The sequence below is a fragment of the Pan troglodytes genome, chromosome 2, assembly GCF_028858775.2.
Source record: "Pan troglodytes isolate AG18354 chromosome 2, NHGRI_mPanTro3-v2.0_pri, whole genome shotgun sequence".
In the NCBI taxonomy this organism is placed as follows: domain Eukaryota; kingdom Metazoa; phylum Chordata; class Mammalia; order Primates; family Hominidae; genus Pan; species Pan troglodytes.
This window is the reverse complement of record NC_086015.1, coordinates 158331177-158346834: the sequence shown is the minus strand read 5'-3', so window position 1 is coordinate 158346834 and position 15658 is coordinate 158331177. Positions and strand designations below refer to the sequence as shown.

The window sequence follows — 15658 nt, the reverse complement described above, 5'->3', positions numbered from 1 at the left end:
CATCTGATCTGTGACAAAGTTGACAAAAATAAGCAACAGGGAAAGGACTCCCTATTCAAAAATGGTGCTAGGGTAACTGGCTAGTCACATGCAGAAGAATAAAACGGGACCCCTATCTTTCATCATACACAAAAATTACCTCAAGATGGATTAAAGATTTAAATGTAAGACTTCAAACTCTAAGTGTCCTAGAACAAAATAGGAAATACCTTTCTGGATGCCAGCCTTGGGAAAGAGTTTATCACTAAGTCCTCAAAAGGAATTGCAACAAAAACAAATATTGACAAGTGGGACCTAATTAAATTAAATAGCTTCTGCCACAGCAAAAGAAACTACGAACTTAGTATACAGACAACCTACAGAATGGGAGAAAACATTCCCAAACTAGGCATCCAAGAAAAGTCTAATATCCAGAATCTACAAGAAACTTAAACAATTCAACAAGCAAAAAACAAATAGCCCCATTAAAAAGTAGGAAAAGACATGAACAGACACTTCTCAAAAGAAAACATACAAGTGGTCAACAAATGTATGAGACAACATTAAATATAGCTAATCATCAGAGATATATAAATCTAAACCACGATGAAATACCATCTCACACCAGTTGGAATGGCTATTATCAAAAGTCAAAAATGAACAGATGCTGGTGAGGCTACAGAGAAAAGGGAACACTTATACACTGTGGTGAAAATGCAAACTAGTTTAGCCACTACAGAAAGCAGTTTGGAGATTTCTCAAAGAACTTAACATAGAACTACCATTTGACCCAGAAATCTCATTATTGGATATATACCCAAAAGAAAATAAGTCATTCTACCAAAGACATATGCACTCATTTGTTAATCACAGCACTACTCACAATAGCAAAAACATAGAATCAACCTAGAGAATCATCAATGGTAGACTGGATAAAGAAAATGTGGTACATATACACCCTGGAATACTATGCAGCCATAAAGAAAGAATGAAATCATGTCCTTTGCAGCAACATGGATGCAGCTGGAGGTCATTATCCTAAGTGAATTAATGCAGGAAGAGAAAACCAAATACCACATGTTCTCATTTATAAGTAGGAGCTAAATGTTGGGTACTTAAGGACATAGAGATGGCAATAATAGATGCTGAGGATTACTAGAGGGTGGAGGGAGAGAGTGGAGCAAGGGTTGAAACACTAACTATTGGGTACTATGCTCACTACCTCAGTGATGGGGTCATTCATATTCTAAACCTCAGTACCATGCAATATATCCATATAACAAAACTACACATGTACCCCCTGAATCTAAAATAAAACTTGAAATTATATTTTTAAAAAACTCTAATCACTAAGGTAACAGAAATGAAAAGACAATTTTACCTATATTCTCAGCAACTCAATTTTTTTCTATTTAAAGGTAATCAGAATTTTTGTTTCACTTTGAAGTAAACGAGTATGTCTGAGTTCATACCTCATGGGACCAACTATTCCAAAGTACAAGCATGCAGTGTTTTGAATTAACTGTATTCCCAAAGCATATAAATCAATCGACTTTTAGCAGGGTATTACTGCTGACTATAAACAAAATGGTAGTTTGAATTTTCCAATATCAATCTACTGAGATTTATATATATATATATGAGATTGATATATATATATATAGAGAGATATATATCAATCTCAGTAGATTGATATTGGAAAATTGATATTGGAAAATATATACCCATATATATATACACACACCATATATATAGATATATACACACCATATATATACACACACTATATATGTATGGTGTATATGTATATATGGTGTGTGTATATATATAGTGTGTATATATACATATATATGGTGTATATACATATATATATGGGATGCTTTTTGTTGATGAGGTGAGAAAACAATAACAGTAATCATCTTGGGCACTTTGTTGACTCAGCAAACTGATTCTGCTCCAGTCTCTTTATCCTTACCGATGTATTTAAAGACTATAGAACTTTGATATAAGGCAAGCACAAGAACTTTGGATGATGCTTCTAGTCTGCTAAACTGGTCAAGTTTCTCAGAAAACTGGAAGCATATAGTATCACTAGCTTCTGGGATGCTCGAGTATTTAATATAGCTACATGGAATATACCACTTCTTTTAATGAATTCCATTACCTGGTAACTACTCCAATGTAACTGATTAAAACATATGTCTTAGTATCATGACTATCTTTCCTGACTTCCAAATTTATCTGGTGTCAGAACTTAAGGTTACTGCCATGCTAAATCCATTGTACGAGATGTGATTCTACCTTAAGGTTTTAATTTTCTTTATTATGATACTTCCAGATATGGAAAATGTGAAATGATGATAATTGTCATGATTTGAGAAGAAAGTTTATACATATATATATATATATATATATATATATATTTTTTTTTTTTTTTTTTTTTTTTTTTTGAGACGGAGTTTGCTCTTGTTGCCCAGGGTGGAGTGCAGTGGTGCAATCTCGGCTCACTGCAACCTCTGCGTCCTGGGTTCAAGTGATTCTCCTGCCTTAGCTGGGATTATAGGCATGTGCCACCATGCCCGGCTAATTTTTTGTATTTAGCAGAGATGGAGTTTCACTATGTTGGTCAGGCTGGTCTTGAACTCCTGACCCCAGGTGATCCACCACCTCGGCGTCCCAAAGTGCTGAGATTACAAGCATGAGCCACCATGTCCAGCAAATCAACATGTATTTTAACACTTAAAAAGTAGATTGGCCAGGATACTTTTTAAACCCAAATTTAATTTTGTGTGTGTGTGACTGAGAGAGCAATTAGTTATTACAACAGAGGCCAGAGTCAGCTCTCATTTTTGACAGTCATAAGGTAGATTTCTTGAAGCTTTGAGATAGCAAGTCAATGATTCTTTACGTGAAGAAGAATCCACCAAAACATTTATGTAGCTTTTCTTTAAAAAAAAAATTGTAAGTCCTAGTACTCATAACAGTAGTTTCAAAGGTGATCATTGGTTTTAAACAGTTAGATAAAAATCCATATAATAGCAGTTTTGTGGGTTTTAAAATCACACACTACCAATGAGATGATATTTACTAACACCCAACACCATGGATAGTTACTCTAATTAGGACTATCTTCATTTTGCAGAATCAGGTAATGATATTTATAAATTGGCTCTTTAGAAATGAGGCTCTTCCTGCCTGGAAAAAGCCTGATGTTTGTTAGATTTGCCAAAGAGGAAGAGAGCAAATGAATGCCATTTGACTACTGTCCTTCAAACTTTAATTTCATTCCTAATGAATGACAATCAAGACCCAGGGAGGAACAGAAAACTGTCCTGTCAGACTGATATCTGGGTAACCTAGCGAGCCAACTACCTATGGATCAGGGATTTTATTTCCAAAGATTCTGAGACACCTAGCTCTTACCAATGTTCTGCCTTCCCCATTCTAGGAAGAAACTCCACTTAATGTGGAGCATGAAGTGACTGAGGAGTCACAGAACTGTGTCATTCTTGGCCACTGATGTTGGGGAATATTTAATAATGCTACACAAGAAGTTTGCTGGGGGAACACAGAGGGAGACTAAGCAGGAAAGATTATTTCCTACCAAAAAAGCTTAGAAACATTTCTCAATTTAAGCAGCATGTCAGCTAGTGTGCAGTTGTTAGCAGAGAGACCTGCTTCCCTCCAACAGACTGCAAACATATAGTCACACAGCCATTTCTGGGCACTGGAAATAAAAAATAGCCCCCAGTCGAGCAGGACGCTAGAGCAGGAGGAACGTGGGACCTAAGAGGACCCAAACTTGGACCAGCATAGGGACTGTTTGGGGCTTTCATCAGATTATCAATAAGAACCTGAAGGTTTGTACAACTTCTTGCATAACTTCCAAGGTTTATTCCATGCTTGGGTGGCTGAATCTAGCTCTTTTTACAAACTGAGTTCAGTTGATCTCAAAAATTCTCTGTCATATTCACTAAATCTCATGTTTAAAAGCCCCCTTTTGTTTTCTTAAACACAGATTACTGGACTGAGTGAAACCTTCTGACTATTAGTCACTTGGTACCCAGAAAGGACAAAGTGAGGTCAGCAGTTTCCCTTGCAGGGCCTGTCTTATCATGTCATAGCTGTGTTATGCAGTGAGACGAGCTCCGCCACGTATCACTGAGGCACATATTGGCCGAGCAGTTTAAAGTACACAAACTGTTTCCCTATAATGATAGAGCCACCTACACAAGATTATCTTAGGTCTGCTCAGATTTCTCTATCTGACTTGCTGCCATCTGAGTCCATCGTTATCTTTCACATGAATTACCATGTGGCCTTCTCTGATCTTTCTGCTTCCATTAAAACACATTCTACAAACAACAGCCAGAGATGGTTTCAGCAAGCCAAATTGAATCACCCATGCCTTACCCCAGTCACTTATTATTCTATCATCTTGATTTATTTTCTTTATAACATTCACAGTTTGTCTCATTTCCTTAAATTATTTACTTGGTTATTTGTTGTCTATCTCTTCCCATTAGAACATGAGTTCCATGAGAACAAGGACCTTGTTTCCTTGGAATGTCTACTGCCTAGAAAAGTATCTGTCACATAGCATAAGCTCAATGAAGATCTGTTGAATTAAAAAAAAATGAAGTTAAATTGTAAATATATTAAGTTTCTCTCACTTCCTATTTCCTCGGAACTTCTATTCTTAGCTCAAGTCCTGAACAGTTTCTCTCAGCTTGTACATTGGGTAGGTGGACAAAGAAAATTCCCTCTTGTTTAATCCCAGTTCCAGCTTGCACCTGCTCATCTATAGGATAGCCAATCTCAGCTTGTGTTCTTTCCCAGGTACATATAATTTGGAGACTTCTCCTGGCTTTTCTGATCTAGGAGCACAGACTCTGGGTCATCGCTTTCTGGCTTCAGTCCATTGTGCCCATGTTCCAAGTCCTCTATCCTCATCCCTAAAATGTCTCTATTTTTATGAACCCCAGATTTTGTGAAGGCTCTACACTTCTTTATAACTCTGGCTTCTTCTCCCTAGCCATGCCCTGCAGCAGTATACCCTGTAGCTTCTACTCTCCAGTTCCTTTCCCACCTCCTTATGCTCTCAAACTCTAGCCTGAGTGGTTTTCTTACTTTTCTTTTAGTCCTGAAATGCTCTACTCAAAGAAATGTTTTGTTGATGTATAAATGCACAAGTAAAAATAAATCATAGTGGCTTTTGAAGTGTGTGTACATGTGAGGTGTTTCTGCACAGAGCCCTGTAATTGGCACATACAAAGTAGTCCTTAGAGTTGGAAACCACTAACCTCACTTATTGCTCCTTCTCAGGCAAACATCAGTACAGAGCATAAACATATCTATTATCTAATTATGCTCAAATATTTTGGATTCCTAATCTTCAGATTTCCTTATGAAGGACAACAAAGTAAGATAACAATTGCTCTTGAAAAGCTAAGAAGGTAGAGAAAGGGAAGCTTTGAGACCAATTCCAATTCACCCCCAATACAGAGTTCAGACTCTTCTGAAGGTGGGTGATTTCTTAAGAAAATTAAGGTCCTCATTTCTCTCAGTGAATCAATATAGAAGAACATTCTCACATGAGGTTGCTGGTTGGTTTCATTTACAAATTTTGTGAATGGGAATGGTTATGTTTATGGGCCATGTGTATCTTTCGTATTGTTTTCCTAGCATAGAAATTTGTACCTCTGTAAGGAATAGAATTGTCTTGAATCTCCCTACTTCTGTTCTTTGAGATAGCAGTGTGTCATTAAGTAATCTCTTCAGATAATCAGAATACCTCAGAACTCAGGCTCCATCTCTTTAACAAAGATATAGCACAAGAAGCTCCTTGATGAGAACATCTTGAGAACAGTTTGTTAGGAAGAGCAGACACGGTGAATGTGGGCCCCTTTCTGAGATGATGCAACTATTCTCTATCACTTTCCCTTTCTAGATTATAATAATAATCAAATATTACAATACAAAAATTCCATTATGAGGGTATCCAAAGCAAAAAAAAAAAATGACTTCTATAAAGTGAAATGATCTTTCTTAGTAATTGTGGGGGCTATTTTCATAGTCGATAAGAAGTTTGGTTTTAAGATTATGGAAGATGATAGCTCTGGATGACCTGGATATCCTGGAAGGAAGGATCAAAGAAGACCTGGGGAAATAGGCTGAGTTAATAATCTGATAAAGGAGACCTATGATTAGAGTACTTTTGACTGAAGAGGGAATGTGACCCTCCGTGATCCTCAGCCTCTGAGGCATATCTGCAGAAGGTAGACCCCACACTGAAGTTTTAAGATTATAGGCTAAAGCGATGGGCAAGGAAGCCAGACCTCTCTGGGCTAAGACCATCTTTCTTTGACAAAAAAAGTTGGTGACCCTATGCCAACTCTCAAAACTTCTCTTGATTATTTTCAATAAAATAATGTAAACTGCAAATGTATGATACCCATTGATTGTATAAATATACCTCAGGCAAACTGAGTTTAGCAAAGAAGTAACTGGGGATTGAAAAGAGAAAAGAGAACACAGAGTTTGTAAAATGCTAAAGAAATGTATGCTATTAGCTATAGATGCCCTAGAGCTCATGTTTCCCGGAATCAAGGGAAGGAAACAAGGAGGGCTTCCAAAAGATTGGGTTCTTCTTTCTTTTGTTTCCTCTCTTCCCTGCCATCTTCCCCCTCAATCATTCATTTGCTGATTCTGTAGTATTTAAGGGCCAGAAACTTTGGTAGGTATTAGAAAAAGAGCAAAGGGCAATGAGACACAGCATTGCTTCCACTTCATTTACAGTTTTATAGAAAAAAAAAAGACATTAAATTAAAAAAACCTGGGTGCTAGGAAAACTATATTAGAGGAAAGAGTGTAGGCAGGTGGTGTGTGTGGGGGGCAAGTTCTAGGCAAAGGGAAAAGCATATATAAAAGCCTATAAGGGAGAAAATCATTGAAGGCCAATGATACACTGACATTAACATTCCTTCCAGATTTATAACTCCTCTACTGAAGGTAAACTTGTTATTCTACACTTCGCACCATTTTTTGCTCATGAAGCAATAAGACACAAGACAGAAATACTTAAGGTGGTTGACATCTTTCAAAGATAGCAGAGTAGTGGAAAAACTAGAATTAACTTTTATTTGATAACTTGCTAGAAATGCAGGGGAAACTGAGGGATTGCAGGTGGTAGGGATTAGGAGAGAGTAGAAAATATCATGGGAAAAATAAGGGTAACATTGGAATTCTTACTGTAACTACACACGCTCTCACCCCCATGCCCAAAAGAATGGATTTAAAAAGAGGGAGAGGGTGCAGAAATATTCAGATAATTACCCATTTCTGGGATGACATGTAGCTTTTATTTTATATGCAACTCCCTTCCACTGAAAGGAGATTGCTTACAGCTTGAAGCACTACCTTAAGAAGAATTCTGAGATCTCAGGTTAGCAGGAAAGAAGGATGTCACCAAAAGTACATAGTTATGGAAGAGGAGCAAGGCAGCAAGCATGCTGCGTGTTTGCTAGTCTGATTCAGATCGTGGAAGAGCACCTAATTTAAGCTGAGAATAACTTCCGGGCTGTAAGTGCCAGTGCAGGTTAGTTTCCTCTATCATTTGCTCATTCAAAGAACTCTACTAGTATGAAGTACCAACTCTTAAGAAATTGTAATAATGTAGTAGAATGAAGAAGAGAGAAGGACCAAAGTTTGCCACTATACTACTGTTCTGCTGAGTGTTGAGGGCAAACTTCTGAGACTCAGATTTCTCACTCATAAACTCTATAAACATATTACTGATTCTAGATTTGATCACCACTGTGTTATTTGATCACAAATACAGTATTCCCTAGATCAGTGGATGTAAACTGTGGCAGAGTCTGCTAAATGACATTGGTATATGTACTCCTCATCTTTTAAATGATATGACCTTCCTCTCTGCCAACCAAGTTTTAACAAGACACAGACATGGCCATTCTGCTCAAGACTACATTTTCCTGCCTCCTTTATATTTAGTTGTGGCCACATGACAATGTTTTAAGCAACGGAATGTATGCAAGTTCTGCGCCATTTACATAAAGGTTAACTATTTGTCTACCACTTTCTCACTTTTCTTCTTCCTGTGGCCTGACATGTGAACAGGGCACTGGTGAACCAACTTTGACCAAATAGACTAAGAAAAACACCAGAGGAGGTTGATGTTAGAGCAACAAAATCAAAGAAAGCTGGCTCCCAGGCATTCCCATGGAGCAGAGATTCCTGCCTCATCTGGATGGCCTGCCTACTTCCAGACTGGCATGACAGACAGAAGTAAACTTTTTCTTGTTTGAGCTACTGTATTTGTGTTTTTACTGCTGTGGCTTAGCCAAGACCAGACTAATATACAAAATCAAGTGCCTACAGGAGCCAATAAGTCAATATAAATCGATGAATCATGTTGATGAGGACTGTTCAAACCTGGAGAACAAATGCCCTTTCTTTTTTTTTTTTTTTTTTTTTTTGAGATGGAGTTTCCCTCTTGTTGCCCAGGCTGGAGTCCAATGGTGTGATCTTGGCTCACTGCAACCTTTATCTCCTGGGTTCAAGCGATTCTCCTGCCTCAGCCTCCCAAGTTCCCAAGTAGCTGGGATTACAGGCATGCAGAACCACGCCCAGCTAATTTTGTATTTTTAGTAGAGATGGGGTTTCTCCATGGTGGTCAGGCTGGTCTCGATCTCCCGACCTCAGGTGATCCACCTGCCTTGGCCTACCAAAGTGCAGAGATTACAGGCATGAGCCACTGCACCCAGCCAATAAATGCCCTTTCTAAAAGGAGCAACCACAACACCACTCTGGTCAATTGCTGCCATATAAGAATGCAAGCTAGGGGCTCAAATTCTACTGACTTACTAAGAAATCTGGATTCTCAAATGAAATCTTTCAATTTTGAAAAATATTGACAACTAATTCAAAATTAAAAAAAAAAACACTACAGGTTAAACAAAAATGCTTCTATATCAGATTCAAGCCAAAGACTGCCAGTTTGTGACCTGTTTGAGATTATGGGATAGCATTGAGTATAAAATGCAAAAATGCAACATGTTAACAATTAAAAAAAAAAAAGCTTTTACTGCCTTAAATATATACATCGACTGCCAGGTATACCTTGATATCAGAATTAAAATGTAAAAAAAATATGTATCATAGGATTTGAAAAATTTGATATAAGAACACAATCCTAAATATGAAAAGCATCCCAGTTCATGGTGATAAAAATGTACAATAGTGAACCAAAATTCCTCAATCACTTTCAAATCTGTAACAGAAAGCAGCTGCATTGCTCTTAAAGCCAGTAGCTGTACCTCACACAGCAACTAGATTGTACTGAACTCAAATATCCCATACCCATGTATTTATCTGTGCTATTAATTGTGGCCTTTGATGATATATCTTTTTCTTCATTTCAGTGTTGTGCAGTCATTCAAAAAGATACCTTACAGTGAATTCATTCCATGTTATTCGAACTTCATAATTTGGCAAAATAAATGCCAATCATAAACATATTTAGCCAGTAATTTTAACTAAAATGTAATTTTAGTCACATCACTACACTGTGAGCCATTAGGATCATCAAAGATAACTTACTTTTGAGCTACAAAATAATTATAAGACAAACCTTTGTAGAACCAACACCTTTCCCCAATATCTAATAATATGTAAGATTATTAGTTTTGTCTCCTGTTGTTCCTTACTCTCTGTAAGAAAAGCACATGGGCCAGGTGTGGTGGCTCACATCTGTAATCCCAGCACTTTGGGGGGCCGAGGCAGGTGGATCACAAAGTCAGGAGTTCGAGACCACACTGGCCAAGATGGTGAAACCCCGTCTGTACTAAAAATACAAAAATTAGCTGGGTGCGGTGGCGGGCACCTGTAATCCCAGGTACTCAGGAGGCCGAGGCTGGGAGAATTGCTTGAACCAGGGAGGCGGAGGTTGCAGTGACCCAAGATTGCGCCACTGCACTCTAGCCTGAGTGACAGGACAGAGCAAGACTCTCTCAAAAAAAAAAAAAAAAAGGAAGAGCACGTGAACATCAGCCCAAGGGAGGCAAGGTTGTGAGACAATAAGAAAGCACTCCAGAACATCCAAACGTCCACTATGGGATATGATGCCCACTGGCTACCTGGCCAATGTTAGAGTCACAAGGTAGCTGCAAAAGTTTGTCTGAGCCCAATGTCACTACCTGCATAGTTCTCTGACAGTCAAATCAGATGGTTCCAGAAGGATGCTGCAGAGTGTATCTCTCACTGACCCTCTGGTCCTCACCAGCACCACCCTAGACCATGATAAATCTTTTCATTTTTTAAATAATGCAGTTTACAGGTGGATTAAAATATTTTAAATTAACTTTTCAAAATCGATCATATGTTTTAAATACTAAAAACCAAGATACAAATAAGGAATTTCAAGTTTCCTAGTTTTGTAAAATACCTTCATTCATTCTATTGAGAATGTTCATTCTATCAAAGACAGCTCACTATTATGTGTGATTTTAAGTCCCTGTCATGAATGAAAAACATCAGAGGGCTAAATTTAATTTGGCTTTATCTTTTTCATTACTTATAGGTTTACACTAGGTCATTTTGTAGTTTGGTTTTGATTATTTTTTTTTCTTTTTACCTCTTTATAGATTCCAGTGCATTCATAGTAATCTCTAGAAGGGAGGCCAAGTCGAGGTTGGTCAATCTATAAAAAATATACATAAAAGAAAATAAATCATTCAGTGAATATAGAAAAGTTTGAAAAATACAAGCATGCCTATCTATGTATGTGAAAGATCCTACTCTTGCTGTTTATGGGGTAACCATCAGACACTCAATAAATACCTAGTTAGGAAATGCTTTCTACACTACTTGTAAGTGTTATACTAACGGGCAGTTAGATAATCTGGAGGACTATGCTACAGATATTTAAGGAAAACAAAAGAAAGTGAACAAAAGATTTACTAGGAGGGATTTTTAATGCAGAGCAGAAGGTGCAAGTGAACAAAAACATGTTAGATTCTAGGACGTGGAAATTTCTAAATTACATATTCACAGATTTCTCAGCTTCCTGAGATTCTAATGTGCTCCCCTGGGAACATTCTCATCTGCTTCCACCCTTAGTTGGGATCCCCTTTCATTGGTGGGAGTGGGTTAATATTCTTCAAGTTGATTTGGATGGATGGGGAGAAGTGGAGAAGTGGAAAACCTCTAAGGTAACTCCAGAATCTTTCAGCTAATGTAACTTGTGCCAGAAAATGTTTTTTAAGATTCTCTACCCTAAGGGAATGGAGGCGACTTCTCCTTGGTTCTCCTCAAAGCTGCTCTGCTCAGAAGAACCTCAGTAGACCCAGATAGCAGTTAAGTGTGTGAAAGAGGAAACTCAGTTTTGCGCTAACGTGTCTGGTCCATCTTTAATACCCAAGTGGGAGCTACCTGGGCATACTGCAGCTTTGCAAGATTGTTTCCTACTCACTGCATGGCAACATGAGTGTGGAGGCCAAACAGAGCATTTCTGGGTTAAAGAGAGAATCCTAGCAGCTGTGGAGAGCCTAGGCCAATACAAAAGAAAACATAACCCAAAGAACTGGTATGGAAAGAGCCAGAAGATATCTCCACATGAAGGGCCCTGATCCTTCCCCACCCCCTGGTCCTCAAGGTGATCCTGCAAGGAGAAAGTTTCAGAAGAGAGAGAGCCCACTGCAGGAGATTTGGGTTCAATTCCTTTCATGATTTTTACAAAAACGACCATAAAGATTTATGCAATAGTGACACAGATATGATTAGGTGATTCAGTAGCCTGCAATTTTTTTGTATAATTTCTTACACAGGAAACCAAAAAAAAAAAACACAAAACAAAAAAAAAGGAAGAAAGAAAAACTCTTTAAATTTTTCAGTACATTCCAAACATAGTCATTAATCTAGTCTTAGGTGACACCTAAATCAAATTGTTTACATTTGTAAAAATACAATAAATCCATTTTAAAAGAAAGGCATTTTATTTACCTTTAGTTGAGAAAAAAGTACAGATACTCTTTAGTGAGGAAAAAAATGATGTTTAAAAATCCCTTTTCTGTGTTCTTTTTGAAAGCAATTATTATTTTTTGGTTTCTAGACCTGCATTACTTCTATAAACGAAAGCATGCTCCTTTCAAGTACTATACAAAGAAATTAGGAACTTTTTCTGAATAGGTGGGGCCTGGAGCCCTTCTTATCATTTGTTTTGTGAAGGGAGAGGTATCTAAAACAGAGGTAGCAGAAGCAAGGGGTGAATGTCGAAAACAGCATTAAGAAAATACTTTCAAAATTGGAACTCCAGGTATTAGGGACAGAGCATGGATATACTACCTCCTTGCTTATTCAATTCAGTTGAAAATAGCATTATTTCTAAATATCAATAACAACAATGTGTGTGGAAGTTTTATTACAATTTAAAGGTAACTTTAGTTATTTGACACACAAACTTACATGAATTACATGATTCACAGAATTCTTATCATCAGTGCCAACAAACAAATTAATAAGGACTTTTTTCCCATATTTAGAATTCAGTTGTGCAATAGCTTTTTCAGCTGTCCAAGAAGCACCTAAAGCAATAAAAGATAAAATATATCTTTAGAAGCTTTAGTTCACTAATGATATTATAACATAGATTTTACGTGGAAATTTCTTTTTTAGTAGGAAAATTGCCATACCATATTTTTGCTCCCAGTTTTCTGTTGCTACTGGCCACCCATATATGTCTGGTAACAGTTTGAGTAGAGGCTCTCCACCTCTGCTATCAATAGCAGCTTTTGGAAACAACAAACATAAATTCAATTAGAAATCTAGGCATAGTTTGGCATCAATATATATATACTCCTAATGAAATCAAATGAAGAGCACTTACATTCATTTATACAAGACCTGTACAATGTTTTTGCTTTCTGCACTGCTACTATATCTTCAGTTTTGGGTTCTTGAAGGACATCTGAAATAGGACATTTAATAAAATGCATCAACATAATTGCTCATTTGCACTATGCAAACATAATTGCTCATTTGCAGTAATTAACATTTGCAAGGTGGGTTCAGTTAAAAAAAACCTTGCTTTTCTGGAGGTACATTCATTTCCTCCCCCCGGTTCCAAAACATTATAGGAAAAACCAAACCCCTTACCAGATTATCATTCCTAGCACAGAACTGGGAGTCAGTTTAATCAGCCAATTTAGATGAAAGTCCTTTTGACTAGATTATCTTTTTTTTTTTTATGAACAGTGATGCATACGGCTCTGCCATAGGTAACAGTTACTTTTCTTGAAATTGAGATTAAAAAAAAAACAATAACACAGTGGAATTTGGAATTTAGTATGAATAGTCTTTTTGATGGCTGGAAAATAATTATCTTTGTGTGACTGTACCGTTCATGCTCCAAATGAATGAATTGAATTGTCCTACTTGTTTCAATGTTAAAAAGTAGCAAAAATTGTTCTTCTACAAAATAACTTCCAGAATAGGGGAGAAGAGAGAACAAAGGATAGGAGGGACTTGGCTAGATTTCTTAACTTCTCAGGGAGACAGTCTTAGCCAGGTTAGAATATACCTGTGCTGGGAAGGCAAATCTTAGTAACATCTTACAGTAACTTTAACACAGGGTTTGGGTAGGGAGACTACAGAAGTAGGTTTCTGTGCCAATCATTTAATTTTTTTCTTCTGTAAAATGGCATAAAACTACCATCTTGGCTGGGCATAGTGGCTCACACCTGTAATCCCAGCACTTTGGGAGGCCAAGGCTGGTGGATCACCTGAGGTCAGGAGTTCAAGACCAGCTTGGCCAACATGGTGAAACCCCGTCTCTACTAAAAATACAAAAATTAGCTGGGTGTAATGGCAGGGGCCTACAATCCCAGCTACTTGGGAGGCTGAGGCAGGAGAATTGCTTAAATCTGGGAGGCAGAAGTTGCAGTGAGCCGAGATAGCACCATTGCACTCCAGCCTGGGTGACAAGAGCAAAACTCCATCTCAAAAAACAAACAAACAAACAAAAAACCAAACCTGCCATCTCTAGAGATGATACCGCTTTATTATTTGCATACCTACAAATGAAAGCAGGAATGCTAAGAGATGTCAACACATTAATTTCAGTGTCTGCCACTATCAGAGTGACTTGGTGGTGGTACACAAATCCTGGAAGGATTATTAACTTTTTAATCTTCTGTGACATTCTTTGTAATGGCTAACAATTGTATATTTAAAAAATGAACATATTAAGAGAGAAATCTTTGATGCACAGACACAATCTCTACTAACCTTTCAAAACGACTTCTAGTTCATCTCTTAAAATGTCAAAGTTGCCGTAACGGGAGCTCGTCTCGGGAATGACATTACGTTTCAACCAGCCTCCGCAAGCATATTTGAAAAAGTCTGTACAAGGCTCAGCGGTGGCATCCATGTTTTGGATCAGTCGAGCAGCTGCAAGAGCAGAGAAAACACTAGATAAAATGATGGGTTTATTTCTTAAGAGGCTTAAAAGGAGAAAAAGGCTTATTGCTCCCTTTTGATTGCATCAATTCGTCGGATGCTCCGTTTTCTTTTTTATATAAGTCAATTCAGGGGGATGAGGAATACTATCTGTGTATAGTTCTCTTTTCCTTCACTATAGTTGGTTCATTTTATTTTGAACTGTGTGGGTCCTTCCACCCTGGGTCCCACAGCCTTCCCACCCCACCCCCGAATAACTAAGTTTCTGGCTAGTTCCTATCTCAGAAGAACAAAGAATAGAGGTCTACTTTGAGTTGGCCATCCTGCGCCTGAGGTTAGCATGCCATTCTTCACTCTGATAACTTTAGTTGCCAACTCTGCTCTTCAAAGTGCTGTGACTTTTGAAAGTCTCTGAGACTCCAAGCCATGGAAGATTGTTAATGAATTTTTATCATTTTAGAAAGGATCTGAAGCCACTGTTATTACTTCCTGGACCTTGCTCAAATAAATTTTGTAATTCAAATTTGACATCCAATTTGCATTTGTTTATATAGAGTCTGTCATTATAAAACTGGCTGTAAGCTTATTAGTTTTTCTTAGGTCCACTTTTATCTTTCAGGACTATGATGAAAATGCAAATCAACCAACACTGAGTATTTACAATCAAGACGTTGACTCTAGTAGGAACTGCAATTGATAGAAAGATGTATAAAATAAGAATTATTACCAACGAAGAGGAGAATATGGCCCAATACCCATAATGTCTATACCCGGAACAGAGAAAATTCTGCTCCTGCCCTCCCCACTTTGAGTCTCATACAAGTTGAACTGTTTTGCAATGAAAACAAAAGAGCAATTGAGAATTCATCTGTATCAAGAGAATATAAGCTCTCAGATGAGCTTTTGAAAATACTTCACTTTATGAATTAATTAATTAATTAAAAACTTCAAACAATTGCTGAGCTGTGTGGATTTTTTAAACTTGGTATGGTAAACATGGTTTCCAGCTGAGCCTCAAGCCCCCCCTTTGAACCACTTTTTTGGCATGTTTGCTTGTCTGGAACCTCAGGACCCAGCTCTTTAAAACAAAACACTCAGGACTGTTACCAAACCAGTCCTCTCATGATTTTTATGCCTTAGTATACAGCACAGTTGCTATCATAGCCTCCTGGATTTGAAACTTTGGGTAAAACTGTATTTCTAT

At 37.6% G+C, this 15658-nt stretch overlaps 1 protein-coding gene across 10 annotated transcripts in view; it reads right to left on the bottom strand.

Annotated features, from left to right (window-relative positions):
* Positions 1–15658, bottom strand: part of MME (membrane metalloendopeptidase) — a 99426-nt gene that overhangs the window by 48677 nt on the left and 35091 nt on the right. For all 10 annotated transcript variants that reach the window (XM_001148665.6, XM_054681200.1, XM_001148532.7 and 7 more), the window contains 5 exons: positions 14284–14445; positions 12884–12964; positions 12690–12785; positions 12463–12581; positions 10634–10699 (listed from right to left, as the gene is read on the bottom strand). In XM_001148665.6, the coding sequence (XP_001148665.1) occupies positions 10634–10699; positions 12463–12581; positions 12690–12785; positions 12884–12964; positions 14284–14445 (524 nt within the window). The remainder of the gene's footprint in view (positions 1–10633; positions 10700–12462; positions 12582–12689; positions 12786–12883; positions 12965–14283; positions 14446–15658) is intronic.